Source organism: Garra rufa, chromosome 25 (genome assembly GCF_049309525.1).
Source record: "Garra rufa chromosome 25, GarRuf1.0, whole genome shotgun sequence".
Classification (NCBI taxonomy): Eukaryota; Metazoa; Chordata; class Actinopteri; order Cypriniformes; family Cyprinidae; genus Garra; species Garra rufa.
The window spans coordinates 16,256,124-16,276,236 of record NC_133385.1 but is presented as its reverse complement, the minus strand read 5'-3'; the positions used below and the strand labels follow the sequence as shown (position 1 = coordinate 16,276,236).

At 33.7% G+C, this 20,113-nt stretch overlaps 1 protein-coding gene across 1 annotated transcript in view; it reads right to left on the bottom strand.

The window, feature by feature from the left end:
* The window catches only part of snrkb (SNF related kinase b), a 33,759-nt gene extending 20,825 nt beyond the window's left edge, over positions 1-12,934 (bottom strand). The window contains exons 1-2 of the mRNA XM_073832078.1: positions 12,722-12,934; positions 833-1,510 (exon numbers count right to left, since the gene is read on the bottom strand). Coding sequence (XP_073688179.1) covers positions 833-1,421 — 589 coding nt within the window. The 5' untranslated portion in view covers positions 1,422-1,510; positions 12,722-12,934. The remainder of the gene's footprint in view (positions 1-832; positions 1,511-12,721) is intronic.
* Positions 12,935-20,113: the final 7,179 nt, after the last annotated feature.

The following is a 20,113-nucleotide window of genomic DNA, read 5'->3' as shown; positions in this document are numbered from 1 at the left end:
TATAATGGACTTCTATGGTGCCCCTGAGTTTGAACTTCCAAAATGCAGCTTCAAATGGCTCTAAATGATCACAGCAGAGTCTTATCTAGCAAAACGATCCGTTATTTAAAAAAAAAAAAATAAAAAAATTTATATACTTTTTAACCTCAAATGCTCGTCTTGTCTAGCTCTGTGTGTACTCTGTGTAGAGATTAAAAAGTATATAAATTGTAAAAGTTTTTAGAAAATAACTGATCGTTTCGCTAGATAAGACCCTTCTTCCTCGGCTGGGATCATTTAGAGCCCTTTGAAGCTGCATTTAAACTGCCTTTTGGAAGTTCAAACTTGGGGGCACCATAGAAGTCCATTATATGAAGAGAAATCCTGAAATGTTTTCCTCAAAAAACATAATTTCTTTACGACTGAAGAAAGAAAAGACATGAACATCTTGGATAACAAGTAAATTTTTGTTTTGAAAGTGAACTACTCCTTTAATCTCTTTTAATTCTATGAATCTTTAAAATCATTATAATCTTAAATCTATGGCACTTTTAAAACAATGACTCTCTGAGGGTGAGAAAATCATAGAGTAATTTTAATTTTTGGGTGTACTATCCCTTTAAAATCTATCAATCTTAAAAACTATGACTCATAAGAATCTATAAATTTTTCAGTCTTGTGGGTGATTTTGAATGGAATTTTTGCTCAAATGTTATTTTCAGGGATTCTAAATGCACTCTGAGTCACTGGTTGAATAAAACAACACACTTGGAAACAGACAGAAGAAGAAACACTGTGATACAAGAATCTGTAGGAGGTGCGACGTCCAAAAAAAGCCAGTTTTGTCACTCACCCACTGCTGGAGCGTCATACTCTTCGCCTAGCAGTATTTCTGGGGCGGAGTATGCTAGCGAACCACAGCTGGTCATCAACATGGTCCCGGGCTGAAAGTGGTTACTGAAGCCGAAATCTGTCAGCTTCACCGTCCCCTGCTGCCTGAAGAACACCACATTCTCCGGCTTCAGATCCCTGTGGACAACGTGCAGACGATGGCAGTAGGCTATCGCTCGAACAATCTGTGCAAAGTGCACTTTTGCCGTGTCTTCGGCCACCCCACCTTCATGACGTAAGATGTAATCGTACATGTCACCTCCGTCACCCAACTCTAGGATGAGGTACAGCTTGGTCTGCGTATCGATGACCTCATATAGTCGCACTACGTTGGGATGCTGGACGAGTTTCATGCAGCGGACTTCTTGAAGCAGGTGGCCAGTCGCTAAGTCGTCAAGCTTTGTCTTGTCGATGACTTTGACTGCTACTAGTTGGCCCGTGAATACATGACGGGCTAGTTTGACCACGGCAAAATGGCCTTTTCCCAGTGTGCGGTCTAGGTCATATAGGCCAGCTATCTTGCCCTCGTAACCGCTTTTGGTGGAAGCCATTTTGGATCAAGTAGTGGAGGTACAGTTGAAGGATTGGGCTCTCTTACCAGAGGGAGCTGAAGGAATCTGGAGCTCTACTGTGACATCACCTTTGGAAAAACAAAAAAAATAAAGATAATTACAGTGAAGACATGGCATATATAAACAGCAGACCCTAGACATATTAGTTATAATGATATTTTTCCTTATGTATGGGAAAAACTGATTTAATTTGTGATGCATGCTAAGACAAGAATACCCAATTAACGCCCAAATAATGACCCTGAAAGTCCTAGTGACGGCATAGCAACATGCTAGCAGCCAAACTGCAAAACAACACCTTGGCAACCATCCATAACAGCCTAGCAATATGCTAACAATGACTCAACAAAGATTATGTCAGTGACCATGCAGCAACATCCCATAAACAATCCCACAACACCCCAGCTAATTTTAGCAACCTTATAACAACATCCTAGCAATTGCAAAGCAACATGCCAAAAAAAAAAAAGCACAGCAATGCTCTGGCAACAACTCCAAAACACACTAGTAACTGCATAGCAACATGCCAACAACCACTCAACATATTTTAGTAACCACATACAATCAACCAATCAGAACACCTTAGCCATGCTATTGCAAGCATCTATAACTTTAATGGCCCTAGAAACCGCATAGGAACACCCTAGCAACCTGAAACCATATACAATATCCAAGAAACCACACAGCAACATGTTTACTAATCAAAACACCTACACTAACTAGGGTTGCAAGGGGTTTGAAATTTCCGGTCACTTTCCGGAAACTTTCTGAAAATTCTGGAAAGTTACTAACCAGAAATTGTCCACCCCTTTGCAACCCTACTTTACACTCTAGCAAACACAGCAACATGTCACACAGTAGGGTTGCAAAGGGGTAGAAAATTTCTGGTAAATTTCCGGAAACTTTCCAAAGGTTTCTAAAAGTTTCCGAAGCTTTCCAAAAATCCTGGAAAGTGTCCGGAAATTTTCTGTTCCTTTGCAACCATACTTTTCACACTAGCAAACACATACCAACATGTTAACCAATCAAAACATGCTATCTATGGTATAGCAATGGCCTGGCAACCATCCTTTACACTAGGATTACAAAAGGGGGGAAAATGTCTGGTAAAGTTTTCTAAAAAAAAAAAATACATAGCAGGTCATCAACAAATCAGAAATCATCAGCAACAGCATGGCAACACCCTTGCAACCATCCATCATTCTGCCAATCCCATAGTAACACCCTAGCAACCACATAGCAGTGTGTTACCAGGCAGTCAAACCAACATCCTAACAATATCAGAACACCTTAGCAACATCATATCAATGCCACTGCAAGCATACATAACTTTAGTGACCCTAGCTACCACACAGCAGCATTAGCAATCACATAGCAACGGCCTGGAAACCATATACAGTACAATATTCAAGAAACAAGACAGTGACATGTTAACTAATCAAAACACCTTATCTATGGTATAGCAACAGCCTGGCAACTACCCTTTACAATAGGGTTGCAAAAGGGTAGAACATTTCTGCTAAATTTCTGAAAACAGCATAGCAACACCCATGCAACCATCCATAATTTTGATAATCAAAACACCTTATGGAATAGCAAAGCCTAGCAACCTCTTAGCAACATCCTTTACACTAGGGGAGCAAAGGGGTAGAACAATTTCTAGTAAATTTCCAGAAACTTTCTAAAAGTTTCCAAAGTTTTCCAAAAAATCCTGGGAAGTTATTGGAAATTTTACAGAAATTTTTCACCTCTTTGCAACCCTACTTTTGCAAACACATAGCAACATGTCATCAACCAATCAGAAATCATTAGCAAAACCCTTGAAACCATCCTTACTTTTTCCAGTTCCATAGCATCACACCATACACAACATTAGAAAACACACAGCAATGTGTTAACTAATCAAACACATTATTTATGGTATAGCAACAGCCTAGCAACCATCATTTACACTAGGGTTGCAAAAGGGGTAGGACATTCCTGGTAATTTTCCAAAAGTTTCATGATCCTGAAATTTTTTATTTTAATTTCACCAGAATTTTTTTTACCCCCTTGCAACCCTATTTTAGACTCTAGGAAACATAGCATCAGAAATCACCAGCAACAGCATAGCAACTTTAGTGACCCTAGCAACCACTTGCAACCATCTATAATTTTGCCAATCCCATAGCAACACCCTAGTAACCAAATAGCAATGTGTCAACAGGTGGTCAAAACCACACAGCAACATTTTAACCAATCAACACCTTATCTATGGTATAGCAACCATCCTGTACCCTAGGTTTGCAAAGGGGTAGAACATCTCTGCTAATATTCCAAAGATTGCCCAAAAGTTTTCCAAAAAATCCTGGAAAATCTCCACCCCTTTACAATCCTACTTTACACTCTAGCAAAAACATAGCAACATGTCATCAACCAATCAGAAATCATTAGCAACAGCATAGCCACACTAATGCAACCACCCATATTTTTTCCAATCCAACCATTTAAAACCAACATCCTAACAATATCAGAACACCTTAGCAACAGCATAGTCAATAATGGTCTGCAAACATCCCATAACACCCTAACAACCACCCTAGCAACTGCATAGGAATGTCCTAACAACCATAAAACTGGCTTAATAGAACTTTAAAAGGTTTTTGCATGGCATCAGGCTGGAAAACCCTTTTAGTAATGTTTAAGTGGAAGGTATGTAGTGCTCTTTGTGTTGAAATAGACAGAGCTACATATAGAGGCGAACTGCACTTGACTTTCACTTACACAGCGTTATTGAAGAGAGGAAGGCGAGTGTGTGGAGAGAGCACAAGGTAAGCCTTCTGACGGATTTATATACTGATCTTATGCGTTTGCTCAGCAAAAGACGAGTACTGTGAGTATTTGCCTGTAAGAATGCCAGACACTGATCTTAGAATCATTAAAAAAAATCCAATTGTCTCAGAAGCAAATGATTATTATTGCCACAGTGTGCTTACTTTATAATACAACAGTTACTTAGCAACCGTGTAACTATTACTAAGTACTTCAAACAAATCCACCCTGTTACTTAACAAAGAACTCCTCTATTATCAGACATAGAGGGAGTGACAATAACCGCATGTCCAAGCACGAATATGTCTGTCTACTACAATTTCAGCCAAACCTGTAGGTGACAACATAATGCATGCTAAGACAAAACCCATTCAGTACTGCAATTGCAGGAAGTGACAATTTTGTCATCACCTGTCATTTTAGACAAATGTTTTGTAATGTCAATGTATCATGCAATTGCCAAACATTTGTGAGAAAAATATTATCCAAACAGTTGGTATACATGTAGATATAAGAATTGAAGGGACTTTCAACATCATTCAAGTTAAAATCCAATCAAAAAAAAAAAAAAAACCACACACAGCACAAAAAAATGCAAAACCAAAACCAAACTACAAACAACTACTACTATGCAGAAAACACCTGTAGGACAAAAATAAAATAAACTAAAATTGAATAGAATAATAAAAACAAACAAACAAACAAACAAACAACAACACCAACCACAATGCACAAAACACAGGACAAAAAAAAACAAAAACAAACAACAATAAAATAAAAAATAAGAAACAACAATGCACAGGACAAATAAAATAAAATAAAATGAAATAAAAATGCTCAAAACAGGACAAAACAAAATAAAATAAAACAAAATATAAACTGCACAAATCAGGAAAAAATAAATAAAATTAAATAAGAAGCAACAACAACAATGTACAAAACACAGGTAAAAAAATAATAATAAAATAAAAAAAGATAAGAAACAAACAACCTACAAAACAGGACAAAAAAAATAAACAAATAAAATAAAATAAACAATATTACACAAAACACAGGAAAAAAATTATTAAAAAAATAAGATAAGAAACAAAAAACAATAACAATGCACAAAACACAGGACAAAATAAAATAAAATAAAAACGCACAAAACAGGACAAAAAAACAAACAACAAAATAAAATAAAAAATAAGAAACAACAACAATGCACAGGACAAATAAAATAAAATAAAATAAAATGAAATAAAAATGCACAAAACAAAACAAGACAAAACAAAACAAAATAAAATTAAATAAAAACCGCACAAATCAGGAAAAAATAAATAAAATAAAATAAGAAGCAACAACAATGTACAAAACACAGGTAAAAAAATAATAATAAAATAAAAAAAGATAAGATAACAAACAACAACCTACAAAACAGGACAAAAAAAATAAACAAATAAAATAAAATCAAATGAAATAAAAACGCACAAAACATAACAAAATAAAATGCACAAATCAGGATAAAATAAATAAAATACAATAAGAAGCAACAACAACAATGTACAAAACACAGGACAAAAAAAATAATAAAATAAAAAAGATAAGATAACAAACAACAACCTACAAAACAGGACAAAAATAAATAAACAAATGAAATAAAATAAACAACATTACACAAACGCAGGAAAAAATTAATTAAAAAAATAAGATAAGAAACAAAAAACAATAACAATGCACAAAACACAGGTCAAAATAAAATAATAAAATAACGCACAAAACACAGGACAAAAAAAAACAAAAACAAACAACAAAAAAAAAAAAAAAAAGAAACAAAGCACAAAACACAGGACAAAATAAAATAAAATGAAACCGCACAAATCAGGAAAAAAATAAATAAAATAAAATAAAATAAGAAGCAACAACAGCAATGCACAAAACACAGGACAAAAAAAAACAAGGCACAAAACACAGGACAAAATATAGTAAAATAATAAAATAACAACAACAGCATTGCACAAAACAAGGGACAAGAAACATAATAAAACAAATTAAAATAAAATAAAAACAACAATGCACAAAACACAGGACAAATAAAATAAAATAAAATACTCACAGAGAGTTAATTAAGGGAACACTAAAAAAAAACGCTCTGATGGATTGGACAAAGAGAAGAGTGAAAAAAGAGGGGAGCGAGAGGAGAGGAGTGCATTTTGGGACCTCGCGTCAGAGGAGTCGGGTGACAGAGGCATAGCACAAATGGTGTAGATCAATACCTGTAATGCGATATCATTATTAGGGTGTGTGTGTGGTTTGATAAAAGGAGCTGAATAGTTAATGAACAATGATAGAGGTTGAACAGGGCACTAATGGTATGATGCTCATGTTATTGTTAACTAAAACCAAAATCAAAACTTATAAAAAAAAAAGAAATCATAAATATTAGGTGAAATGTTGACTTTGCAACTACCTGTAAATAAGCAAAATTACAAAAAAAGAAATGAATAAAATAAAGAAAAAAAATAAATAAAATTGAAATGCCAATTCAAATTATTAATAAATACTACAATAATGCATGCTCACACTCGAGCACACACATGAAAATGAAGTGTACTCAAAGCTTTTCTTGTCTGTTGGAAACAATGCTGCTAATAATAACCTGCCTTTTGTCTGACAGACTGAGAGTTTGCGGTCGATCGGTACACAATTACACACAAAAATGTTATTATTCACTAATCTCTCATATACGCAAATATTTACACTTCGCATGCGCATTCTACTTGGGAAAAGCTGCGTTTATAAATGACATATTGTGTTTTAAAGCAACAGCTCACCGAAAAATGAGAACTTTCATTGTAAGGAAAAGAGCAACATGAACATTCTTCATACAATTTCCTTTTGCGTTGCCCATTTGTAATGCACTGAGGGTGATTTAAATGACCGTATTTTCATTTTTGGGTGAATGATTTATTCCAGAACCAGTTTGGTTTGAATTCAGAGCTTCCTGGTGAGCAAAACTTTGATGTTTTGTCGCCTTTTGTGAGATGTATTTATTTAGTGGTTTAGAGCGAAAGGAAAAAAGAGCCCGAAGACAAATAAAAGAGCAAAAACAGAGTACAAACGATGTAACAAAGACCGGTTGGCCTCCATATTGAGGAAGGATAGGGCTGTCCACCCTTTCTATGTTCAGCTCTACAAAGCATGGCAGGGTTTCCTAAAGGGAGCAGGGAGCACACACTGTGCTTCCTCCTGATAGCGCTCAGGCAGACACCCAGCATCCGCAGTTTAGGACGACTCTCGCAGTTACACAAGACGCATACACGCAAACATACACAGACATGGCATTTCCTCGCCTTCCTGCGAGCGAGGAACTTGCACATCGAGGAGATGGGAATCCAGCAGGCTCAGCGTTTCTAAAAGAAAATGTCTGCTGCCTGAGACGCTGGGGTCTTTTGTCACCGAGCGTCAAAGGCAAGAAAACAGACCCCGACTCATTTGTACGCCGATACGGAACACACAAACCCGTACGAGGGGCTGACAGGAGGCACCAGGGGAGAGGTGTGAAAGGATGAGTCATCCCGCTCTTGCTTTTTAAGGAGGGAGGGCTGATGGACGAGCGAAGTGAAGAGATGTGAAAGAGATGCAGAGTTGGGGAGAATATAATGGGGTTGCCTTTAGATATGATCTCATCGCCCCATGTTCCCATCATGCAACATTCATGGTGATGAGGTCAGCCCGGCGCAGTGGGAGCTTGCGTGCCTGCTGTTCCAAGTGCATTAGCGTGTACACTCACACAAACGGTAAAACATTTAAACCTCTGGTCTATCCGTAAAAGTCATACGCTTGCACCAATATGCGCATATTCAGAACTTTTTTACGAATAAACCATGATTTACGAATTTAAATTTTATAATATTCTTTTAAATAAAAAAAATTGTAAATTAATTTAAAAAAGTACAACTAACACTACCAGTCAAAAGTTTTTGAACAGTAAGGTTTTTAATGTTTTTTTTTAAAGAAGTCTCTTCTGCTCACCAAGCCTGCATTTATTTGATCCATAGTACAGCAAAAAGTCAAATTTTGAAATATTTGTACTATTTAAAATAACCGTTTTCTATTTGAACATATTTTAAAATGTGATTTATTCCTCTGATCAAAGCTACATTTTTAACATCACTACAACATGCTTCAGTGTCGCATGATTCTTCAGAAATCATTCTAATATGCTGATTTGCTGTTCAAGCAACATTTTTTTTAATTATTATTTTTATTATGAATATTTAAAACAGTTGAGTATATTTTTTCAGGAGTCTTAGATGGATAGAAAGATCCAAATATCAGCATTTATCTGAAATAAAAAGCTTTTGTTACATTATACACTATACCATTTAATATACTGGACTTGGAGTCAGTATAATTTTTTGGAAAAGAAATTATAGAAATTAATACTTTTGTTTTATAAGGATGCTTTAAATTGGTCAAAAGTGGTGATAAAGACATTAATATTGTTACAAAAGATTTCTATTTCAGATAAATGCTGTTCTTCTGAACTTTTTGTTAATCAATTAAGAAACCTAAAAAAAATCTACTCAGCCGTTTTCAACATAATAACAACAACAACAACAACAACAATAATAACAATAAAAATAATAAATGTTTTTAAACAGCAAATCAGAATATTATGATTTCTGAAGGATCATGTGACTGGAGTAATGTTGCTAAAAATTAAAATCACAGGAATTAATTACATTTTAAAAATATTCAAATAGAAAACTGTTGTTTTAAATAGTAAAAATATTTCAAAATTTGACTGTTTTTGCCGTACTTTGGATCAAATAAATGCAGGCTTCTTTAAAAAACATTAAAAATCTTACTGTTCAAAAACTTTTGACATAATCTGGGTAGCTTTATAATTATGGTACATCAAAATGAAATTTTATATACAGATAGACAGACTTTCACAGACTTTCACAGCATCATGTTTGCTGATCCTCAAGAAACAAAGTGAATGAAAAGTTGTAACCAATGAGCTAACGTTTTGTGCACAAGACGGCTTTCTATTAATGAGTCGCTAAAGTTAAAGGGATAGTTCACCTAAAAATAAAATTGCCATTAATTAATTATTCACCCTCATGTCTATTAACTAATATGTTAGATTTATATGTAAAATATTTATATATAATATAAATTATATATAAATCCTTTTTAAAATATAGACATATGTGTGTGTATTTATATATACATATAGTATGCAAACATAAACTTATTTTAAATCGATTAATCGTGACTAATCGTTTTGCAGCTCTACTTATGAGGTTCCATGACTAATAGGATGCTTTCTTAAAAGGCAGCTGCCTAAACAGGGAGTAGACAGTGAGGTAGCTTGCTTCGTTTTGTACAAAGCCCATGTGGTGACTTTTTTTATACGCTCTTTTTATTACTTGTCTCTCTCTTTCCACTCGGTTTTAAATTTTAAAGCTAAACCCATAAGCTTAACCCACATAAGTTTCCAGTGACATGCAGTCTGTCTGTAAACACAAATCTGCTGCGCTGCGTGAAAAAAATCTCAGTCAAATGGTAGAAATGTGGTCCCTTCAATGTAACTTGATCTAGGTGACCTGTGCTCCCCTCTTGTCCTGATTCCCTCAGGCCTACCTTGTGATGGAGCTGATGAGTCTTAGGACACTACTGTGACACACACACACACACACACACACACACACACACACACACACACGCACACACACACACACGCACATGTCTTCTCCTTTTTAATCTGAGGCACAAAAGAATCACTGTGAAACCCACAAACTTGGTGGTTTCCCAGCATGCACACACAGCATATTCTTACACATATGCTCACACACATGCATGTACACACAAACAAACACACTGCTGAGTCTAGGGCTTTGGATGCACGCTATATATATATACACAACCACTCAAGTATTTACAGTGATGCAGAACATGGAAGACCATATAGATAAGAGTCTAATGACTTTACCCAGCATCCTTCGGATCGTATTACTAAGAATCTCACCTAGTATTCCATTTAAATTCCACAAAACCTCTCAGTTCAACTATAACAACTTGGATCCTCAATGCATCTTCTCTTACATATCTGTTTTCATTGTCACAGCAGTCCTACAGTTATGGAAGAAAACCTAGCTCATTAAATTTGAATAAAAGATAGACATAGAAATATAAACAAATATATATTATAGCTAATATTTAATCAAATATAATAAATACATTTTTATTATATATTTAACTTATATATATATATATATATATATATATATATACATAATAAAAATATATAATGAATATTTTACATATATTAAAATGATAAAAAAAATACATAATGAATGTACTTATAATAATAAAAATAATAATATTTACATATTTCATGAGCTAGAAATATATCTAATTATATATTATAGCTAATAAAAAATAAATAATAAATGGAATTTTATTAGAAATTTAAATATTTCATGAGCTAGCATTATATAGAACTATATTTCATAACATACATCAAAAATATACAATGAATTTTACACACATATTAAAATTAATAAATTGAGCTAGAAATATTTTATGTATCATAGCTAATATTTAATGAATTATATATTTAAATATTTCATGAGCTAGCAATTTATTTCTATTTCTAGCTCATAAAAAATATAATAAATGTAATTATTATTATCATTATTGTATTTAAATATGTCACGAGCTAAAGAATATATTTAATTACTTATTATAGCTAATATTTAATGAAAACATAAATGCAATTTTTATAATATATAGTAAAATATTTCATGAGCTAGCAATAAATTTCAGCTTATAAAATATATAATAAAAATATACAATTCATATTTTACATATATATTAAAATAATGAAAAATATATTATAAATTTAATTATTATTATTATTATTATTATTATTATTATATTTAAATATTTCATGAGCCAAAAATATATAATTATGTATCACAGCTAATATTTAATGGAAAATATAAATGCTATTTAATTATATATTTAAAAATTTCATGAACGAGCAATATATCTATATAACTATTTCTAGCTCATAAAACGTATAGAATATATAATGAATGTTTTACATATTCAAAATTATTAAACATATATAATGAATGTAAGCATTATTATTTTTATATTTAAGTATTTCATGAGATAGCAATATATATTATGTATCATATCTAATAAAAAATATAATAAATGCAATTTTTATTATACATTTACATATTTCATTAATAAAAAGAACTCTATTTCTAGCTCATAAAATATATCATTCATATTCTACATATATTAAAATAATTACAAATTTATGAATGTTATTATTATATTATATTTACATATTTCATGAGATAGCAATATATAGAACTCTATTTCTAGCTCATAACATTTATAATAAAAACATATGAATATTTTACATATTAAAATTATTAAAAATACATAGTGTAATTATTATTATACTTAAACATTCCATGAGCTAGAATATAGCTAATATTTAATGAAAACATAATAAATGCAATTTTTATTATATATAGTAAAATATTTCATGAGCTAGCAATATATAGAACTCTATTTCCAGCCTATAAAATATAATTTAAAATATACTGCATATTTTACATATATATTAAAATGAAAAAAAAAAATAATAATAATCTGATTAACTTATTATATACAATAAGCCTTTAATGAGCTAGGAAATGCTCTTCGTAAGTGAAAAGTTATGAAAATTGACTAATTTCTATGACCCTAAAATTTCCTTGACCACAGGAACACCGTTTTCTATTTTAATGTTTCATGGGCACAGCAAATCTTTGTACATTCGTATTGCCAAATGCATGCAGTAAAACTATGTAAAACAAACAACAGACATACTAAATTAATACAAAATAAAAAACAATCTGACCCCTTCTCATTCTCTACTCTTGTCTCTGTCTCTTTGTCTTGTTTTCTTTCTCCTACCTGCTGTGTGCCATGCTGTCAGATGCCCCTGGATGTCTCCAGGGCTAGGACTACATAGAGCGGAGGATAGGGTGACTTCCATACTGAGTGTGTGAGGGAGAGAGAGAGAACCGAAAATGCAGGCCAGCACAATGCAAAAGCCTCAGACTCAATGTTTGTCAGCCAGCTACATCTTCCAACTCATCTTTAATCATCCAGTCTCTCTAATAGCAAAAATAACCTGCCAACTATATGGAATGACACGTATAAAACAATAACTACATACCTAAACTAATTAAAATCACCATTATTAACCAGTACACAAACAATAACATCAAACTATTAGACTCTGGCACGCTTTCAATGATCCCAAATGAAACTCAACGGAATTAAACCGAGCATTCATACCCTATATATATATCATACCTAATAGATCACCAAGGACGACTTCAGTAACGTTACTCAATTCAACAAATAGTTAAATACACTAAACGCATTTGTATTCAGTAATAACTTACCATATAAAGTGGTACGCAGCGTTTCATGCGTCTATACGTGAACGAGCATCCGTTGGAAATATTCTCAGCTTCCCTCGCGTATTTTTCTGGAGGCTACGCGAACAGTTCGCTCCTTAACGTCTTCGAACGTCCGCTCGCTGTTGTTTTTATCAATAAATGATGCCCGCTGTCCGACCAGGACGAAGCATGTAGTGGTGCGCGCGTCGCTCCGCAGTGCCCGCGCGCTCACTTGTGCTCTAGCGCTCGAGCGCTCTCCCTCCTCTGACGTCAATGCATTCCAGCTTACCCGGACTTGAGTGAGTGAGAGAGTGAGTTGAGGCAGGGCCACATGAAATGTTTCTGAAGTCTCAAGAACACTATTATGCAACTGGCTATAATTAGGTGAAGGGACTGAATGGAAAAACAGCACTCGGACTAACATTCCGCACATTTATGTGCGGTCTGGATCACTTTAATGTCAGAATGTATATGCAAATAAGCTGAGTCACTTTTGCAGGCTGAACATTCTTCGCAAGTCTGTAATGAGCATACAGGAAAAAGCAAATACAATCAGGGCTCTGAACCGGTTCAAGGAACGAAAACGAAAACCGAAAACAAATGACATTGAACAGGAACAAAAACAAAAACGAAAACAAAATCAATTTTAATCGTTCTGAACAGAAACGGAAACAGAAATTCCAAATTAACCGGTTAATAACGGTATTTTTATCGTTCTCTTTATTATATCAATTTGGCAGACCAAAAACATGAATTCAAATTGTGTGCGCAAATGCGACGGTGACGCATCACCGTGAAATGCCCGCGAAGCAGACATAAGCAGAGCCCTTTCTGATGCGACGAGCTGGTTACCAAGCACCTGGCTGTTTCATGTGCAAAGGTATGTTTAGGTTTAAGTTATTGTAGCCTAATTAAAACTTGTAGTTAAAATTATGCATTACGTTTTCTTTTGCTTTTATGCATTAAATGTAAAAGCATAACTATCTGGAGTTCTGTTTTGTTTGAGTGAAAATAGCCTATAATTGGCTATATTAGGTAAGGAATATGCCGTAGCCAGCTATGAGGTCACCGAGGTCTGGACCTCGGTCATTTTTGTATATTCAAAAATAAAATGCCAAGCTCTCTGAATGATTATTTAGCCGTTTAAACCACCTCATATCACATGAGTGTTTGCAATTCATGTTGATGCGAGAAGCTAGCGCAGTGAACGAGGCTTGAGAGCGCGTTGAGTGAGAGCGCGTATGCAGCCTCCGTTTGTTGCCAGATCCACCTATTATACGTGTATTTTGACTCATTTTTCCAATTTATTGTGACACTTTGGGACGTTTATAAAGTGGAAAGTTGAACGTTAGTGTTACTGATATATTAATCTTATTTACAAAACACAAGATTTGAACTTATTTTGGATATCTTTTTCTTTATTTTTGTAATTGCTTGTTTTTCGTAGCAATATCCGGCAACATTGTACATTCATAAAAAAAATCTTTTAGACAATCTGTAATTTAATTGCTGACAGGAAGATAACACAATCGGTAAGACAAACGCAGCGATCATCGTTAATATCTGAAAGAAATGTATAACACTATCAAAAACAATAGCATAATACAAATCTGTTTGTTACAGAATGAAATAGGCTACTATGACAAATAACGTTACCGTTACTGGCCAGCAGGAAGACGTCTCATGCTCTTTAGTCAACGTTAAGTCATCAAAAAAACATTAATTAAAGCGGTGTTTCTCAACCTTACTTCGGACCTCACTAATTTTCAAACCCTAGTTACGGCCTTCAGGTGAACTCGTTTACTTTCGGTTTTGACAAGAAGTTCAGATGACACGAACACGGAATTTGGTTGAATCATTTGTTAACATAATGCCAAACATGTTATTAAAAGGCACACACTATCTATCTATCTATCTATCTATCTATCTATCTATCTATCTATCTATCTACCTATCTATCTATCTATCTATCTATCTATCTATCTATCTATCTATCTATCTATCTATCTATCTATCTATCTATCTATCGCGCCGTGTAATAAAATAACGTTATTAACCGGTATTTTTTCTAGAAAACCGTTCTCGGAACGTATTGTTTAATGAGGAACGCAAGAACAGAAACGTTATAATATCGATTCTGCTCGGAGTGAACCGAATGGATTTTTTTTTTCGTTTTTAAGCCCTGAATACAATACACTTAAATAGTTTTTGTTCAACTTGCAGTAAAAACATTGCTGTTGCAAAGAATTAATTGCTGTTCTTTCTTTTCATCAGTGAATGCATCACTAAAATGTTTCTACAAAAATATTAGGCAGGACCAGTTTCAGCACTGAAAATAATAATAAATGCGTATTGAGCAGTAAATCAGAATATTATAGAATGATTTCTGAAGAAACATGTGACAAGACTGGAGTAATGGCTGCTGAAAATTCGGCATTGTCGTTGCAGGAATAAACTACATTTCAAAGTTTTTTTTAAAACAGAAAACAGTAATATATTGTAATATTATAAAGTATAATACAGAATCTGTGCAAACTGCTGTCCCACACCCAAATTTTTTTAAAAAGCATTTAAATATTAAAATCTTAGATTTTTACTAAGATCATTTTATTACAGTGCCTTGCTAAAGTATTCATACCCCTTCATTTTTTTCACGTTTTGTTGCAGCATTATGTTAAACTGCTTTAAATGAGTTTTTCCCCACATCAATTTACACTCCATACACCATAATAATGACAAAGCAAAAACCATATTTGCAAATTTTACAAATGTATTAAAAATAAAACACTGAAATAAGCACATTGCATAAGTATTCATACCCTTAACTCAGTACATAGTTGAAGCACCTTTACAGCCTCAAGTCTTTTTGAGTATGATGTGACAAGATTTGCACATCTGCATTTGGCAATTATCTGCCATTCTTTGCCTCACCTTTTCACCTCTCAAGCTCTGTCAGCTTGGATGGGGGCTGGCAGACATTTTCTAGAGTCCTAGTTGTTCCAATCTTCTTCCATTATGAATTATGCTTCTGTGAACCTTCAATGCAGCAGATTTTTTTCTGAACTCTTCCCTAGATCATTGCCTTAACGCAAGTCTGTCACTGAGCTCTACAGGCAGTTATCTTGACCTCAGGACTTGGTTTTTGCTCTGATATGCATTTTCAGCTGTTAGACCTTTTCTGAAAGGCGTGATTTTCTAAATCATACTCATTCAAATGAATTTGCCACAGTTTAACTCCACTCGAAGTGTAGTAACATCTAGAAGCAATATGAATGCTCCTGAGCTAAATTTCGAGTGTCCCAGAAAAGGGTATGAATACTTTTGCAACGGGATCCTTTCAGTTTTTTATTTTTAATAAATTTGCACAAATGTTGAAAACATATTTTTTGCTTTGCCATTATGGAGTAGTGAGTGTAGATTGATGTGGGGAAAAAAGTAATTTAAAGTAGTTTAACGTAAGGCAGGAACAAAACAAAATGTGAAAAAAATTAAGGGGTATGAATAATTCCGCAAGGCAGTGTATCTATTGAATCCACAATAATATTTAAAGCTTAATACATACAAAATCATCATTTATTGGGTACTTTCAATTGGGAGATGCCTGTCCCGAACCCTAACCCCTAAATTTCGATTTATGAAACCGATAATAAAATATTTTTTGCATTTTATTCCATTGTTGTTTTCAAAAATATCTTTTTAAAAAAACATGTCCTGCATTTTCATATCACTACTGAAAGTGTATGTTTTAGTCAACTGGCTGAGAGTGGTTTTAACTACACCCCTACATTTATTATCCGAAAACATTCCTGTGTCACTCGCTCTCATAGCAAGGTGTGAGTAGATAGGCCTCATCATTTTGAGGTAAATATGTTTAAAAGTATGAAAAAAATTAGTGTGTAACTTTAAGGAACGTCGCTACCGAACACCATTTTTCTATAATCAAACACACTTTTTTAGGAGTTATTTTATAACATTTGTTTTTATATGTATGCAGCTGTTCAGAACTGTGCTAGGTAGTCATATGCTGATTAGTATCTTTGAGCAAGGTTCCAAAGTATCTAAAATCGAAACAGTCATGACCGAAATATTAGGTAAAGTTTTGGTAGTGACCAGCAGGGGCGTCGAACAGGGGATAATAGTGGAACAGAGTAACAGGGGCCCTGAACGTGATATTGCGATCATGAATGATTTTGAGGGGGCCCCTTAGCAGAGAATAAATGCTTATTGAGAAGTCAGAATATCAGAATATTATAGAATGTTTTCTGAAGAATCATGTGACAAGACTGGAGTAATGGCTGCTGAAAATTCCTTCCTAGCAATGCCCCTGGAAACCAGCGTTGGGGAAAGTTACTTTTAAAAGTAATGCATTACAATATTGTATTACTCCCTAAAAAAGTAACTAATTACATTACTTAGTTACTTTTTATGAAAAGTAATGCATTACATTACTTTCGCGTTACTTTTGCATAACTTTTTAAATCTGGGCAGGGCTTGCTTGTTTGTTTTTATTATATAAAAAGTTAGATTTTTTAGCAAATGTAAAAGCCCTTCGCCCAAATGTTGTTCAAAAATGAAGCACAAATGTTAGTTAATCTAAAGTAAGTTTTTCTTATTAGTATGGTTGAATTGGATCAACAAAGGTCAGCAGCAAAGACACTGGTTAATAAAATAGGATTAAAAACATTAAGGAAACAAAAAGTAACTGGTGTTACATTTTTGAAAAAGTAACATTTTCTTTTAAATCAAAAAGTAATGCGCTACTTTACTAGTTACTTGAAAGAAGTATTCTGATTATGTAACTCGCGTTACTTGTAATGCGTTACCCCCAACGCTGGTGGTGACTTTGTTTGTTTTTTTTGGGTGTTTTTCCATTAAATTCAGTTTTTAAGTGTGTACAACTGTTCAGAACTGTGCTAGCTAACCTAGATAATTAGCATCTTTGAGGTAGGTCTAAAAGTATCTAAAATTGTCACTACTGTAACAGTCACAACAAAAATATTAGGTGACGTTTCAGTAGTTACAGCTTTGTTTTTTTTGGGTGTTTTTCCATTAAATTTAGTTTTTATGTGTGTACAACTGTTCAGAACTGTGCTAGGTAACCTAGATAATTAGCATCTTTGAGGTAGGTCTAAAAGTATCTAAAATTGTCACTACTTTAACAGTTCAAACCAAAATATTAGGTGACGTTTCGGTTGTGACAGCATTGTTTTTTTGGGTGTTATTCCATAAAATTTGACTAAAAAAAATGACAAATTGGAACACATAATCCTATATTTGGGGGAAATAAACAAGTATTTTAGTATGTCTTCCCTGATAGCACACGTACATCTCAGAGACGTCTATTTGACGTCTGCATTGACATCTGCAAGACACAGTTGTGTCTTGTGTCTCAGCAATTGTCAAATAGACGTCTATTAGATGTCTTTAAGATGTTTATGAATTAGAATGTATGTAAAAGTGACATTTTACAGACGTCTGCTAGATGTTTGTACACAGCAGATGCTTTCCAGATCAAGAGATCTTTAACAGATATCTTGCAGACATACGTGTGCTATCTGGGATTGGACGTTTCCTATCAGATGTCAAATAGACGTCTATTAGATGTTTTTAAGATGTTTATGAACTAGAATGTATGTAAAAGTGACATCTTACAGACGTCTGCCAGACGTTTGTACACAGCCGATGCTTTCCAGATAAAGAGATCTTTAACAGATATCTCGCAGACATACGTGTACTATCTGGGATTGGACGTTTCTTATCAGATGTCAAATAGATGTCTATTAGATGTCTTTAAGATGTTTATGAATTAGAATGTATGTAAAACTGACATCTTACAGACATCTGCCAGACATTTGTACACAGCAGATGCTTTCCAGATTAAGGGATCTTTAACAGACATCTTGCAGACGTACATGTGCTATCTGGGATTGGAGGTTTCCTATCAGATGTCAAATAGACGTCTAATAGATGTCTTTAAGATGTTTATGAATTAGAATGTATGTAAAACTGACATCTTACAGACGTCTGCTAGACGTTTGTACACAGCAGATGCTTTCCAGATCAAGAGGTCTTTAACAGATATCTTGCAGACATACGTGTCCAATCCCAGATAGCACGTTTCCTATCAGATGTCAAATAGACATCTATTAGTTGTTTTTAAGATGTTTATGAACTAGAATGTATGTAAAACTGACATCTTACAGACATCTGCTAGACGTTTGTACACAGCAGATGCTTTCCAGATCAAGAGATCTTTAACAGATATCTTGCAGACATATGTGTGCTATCTGGGATTGGACGTTTCCTATCAGATGTCAAATAGATGTCTATTAGATGTTTATGAACTAGAATGTATGTAAAAGTGACATCTTACAGACGTCTGCCAGACGTTTGTACACAGCCGATGCTTTCCAGATAAAGAGATCTTTAACAGATATCTTGCAGACATACGTGTGCTATCTGGGATTGGACGTTTCTTATCAGATGTCAAATAGACGTCTATTAGATGTCTTTAAGATGTTTATGAATTAGAATGTATGTAAAACTGACATCTTACAGACATCTGCCAGACATCTGTACACAGCAGATGCTTTCCAGATCAAGAGATCTTTAACAGAAATCTTGCAGACGTACGTGTGCTATCTGGGTTAGTTATAGTATGCGAGTTCAATTCTGTAATGTGATATGGTCGCTACCAAAACATTACTGTTACTACTAAAATTGTGCTGTCACAACCAAAACATGGGATGTTTTGTCAAAAATCAAGTATACTGAATTATGAACTAAGATTTTATGATAGTTTTTAGTTCAATGTATACTCAAACTAATGAATCCTTAACTTTGAATTCAGTATGATCAACTTTTTTCCTTTTACAAAGAAAAATTAGATTCAAAATACAACAAATCTCATAAATCACATTGAAATATTATTAAAATTGTAACTGTTATTGATTTACCTCTGAAAACCTTTTAATAAAATAGCAAAAAATATATATTTACAAGGTAGATGTAAGCAAAATCTTAATAGGTCAATATAACCCTTCTTATTAAATTACATAATTGTGTTTTAGTAGTGACAAATTCGGGGAGAGGACAAATGTTCCAAAACTTTCTGAAAATACAATGAGAATTACTAGAAATGTTTACCTTGGATATTATACAACTTGCATACATACACATCTGTGAACAAATAAACATTTCAAGTTGTTTCCAGCTCTGACTTTGGACCAATTCTGTAGAATGGCCCATATTCAGTAAATTCCATACTTTTACTTTTAAAACATAATTTTTCTGTTCTTAGTAGGTAACTTACAGTTAATGAGTTAACTGGCACATTTACATTATTATTTGCTAAAATTAGCATTTTTACAGTGCAGATTTATGGAGCTTTACAGA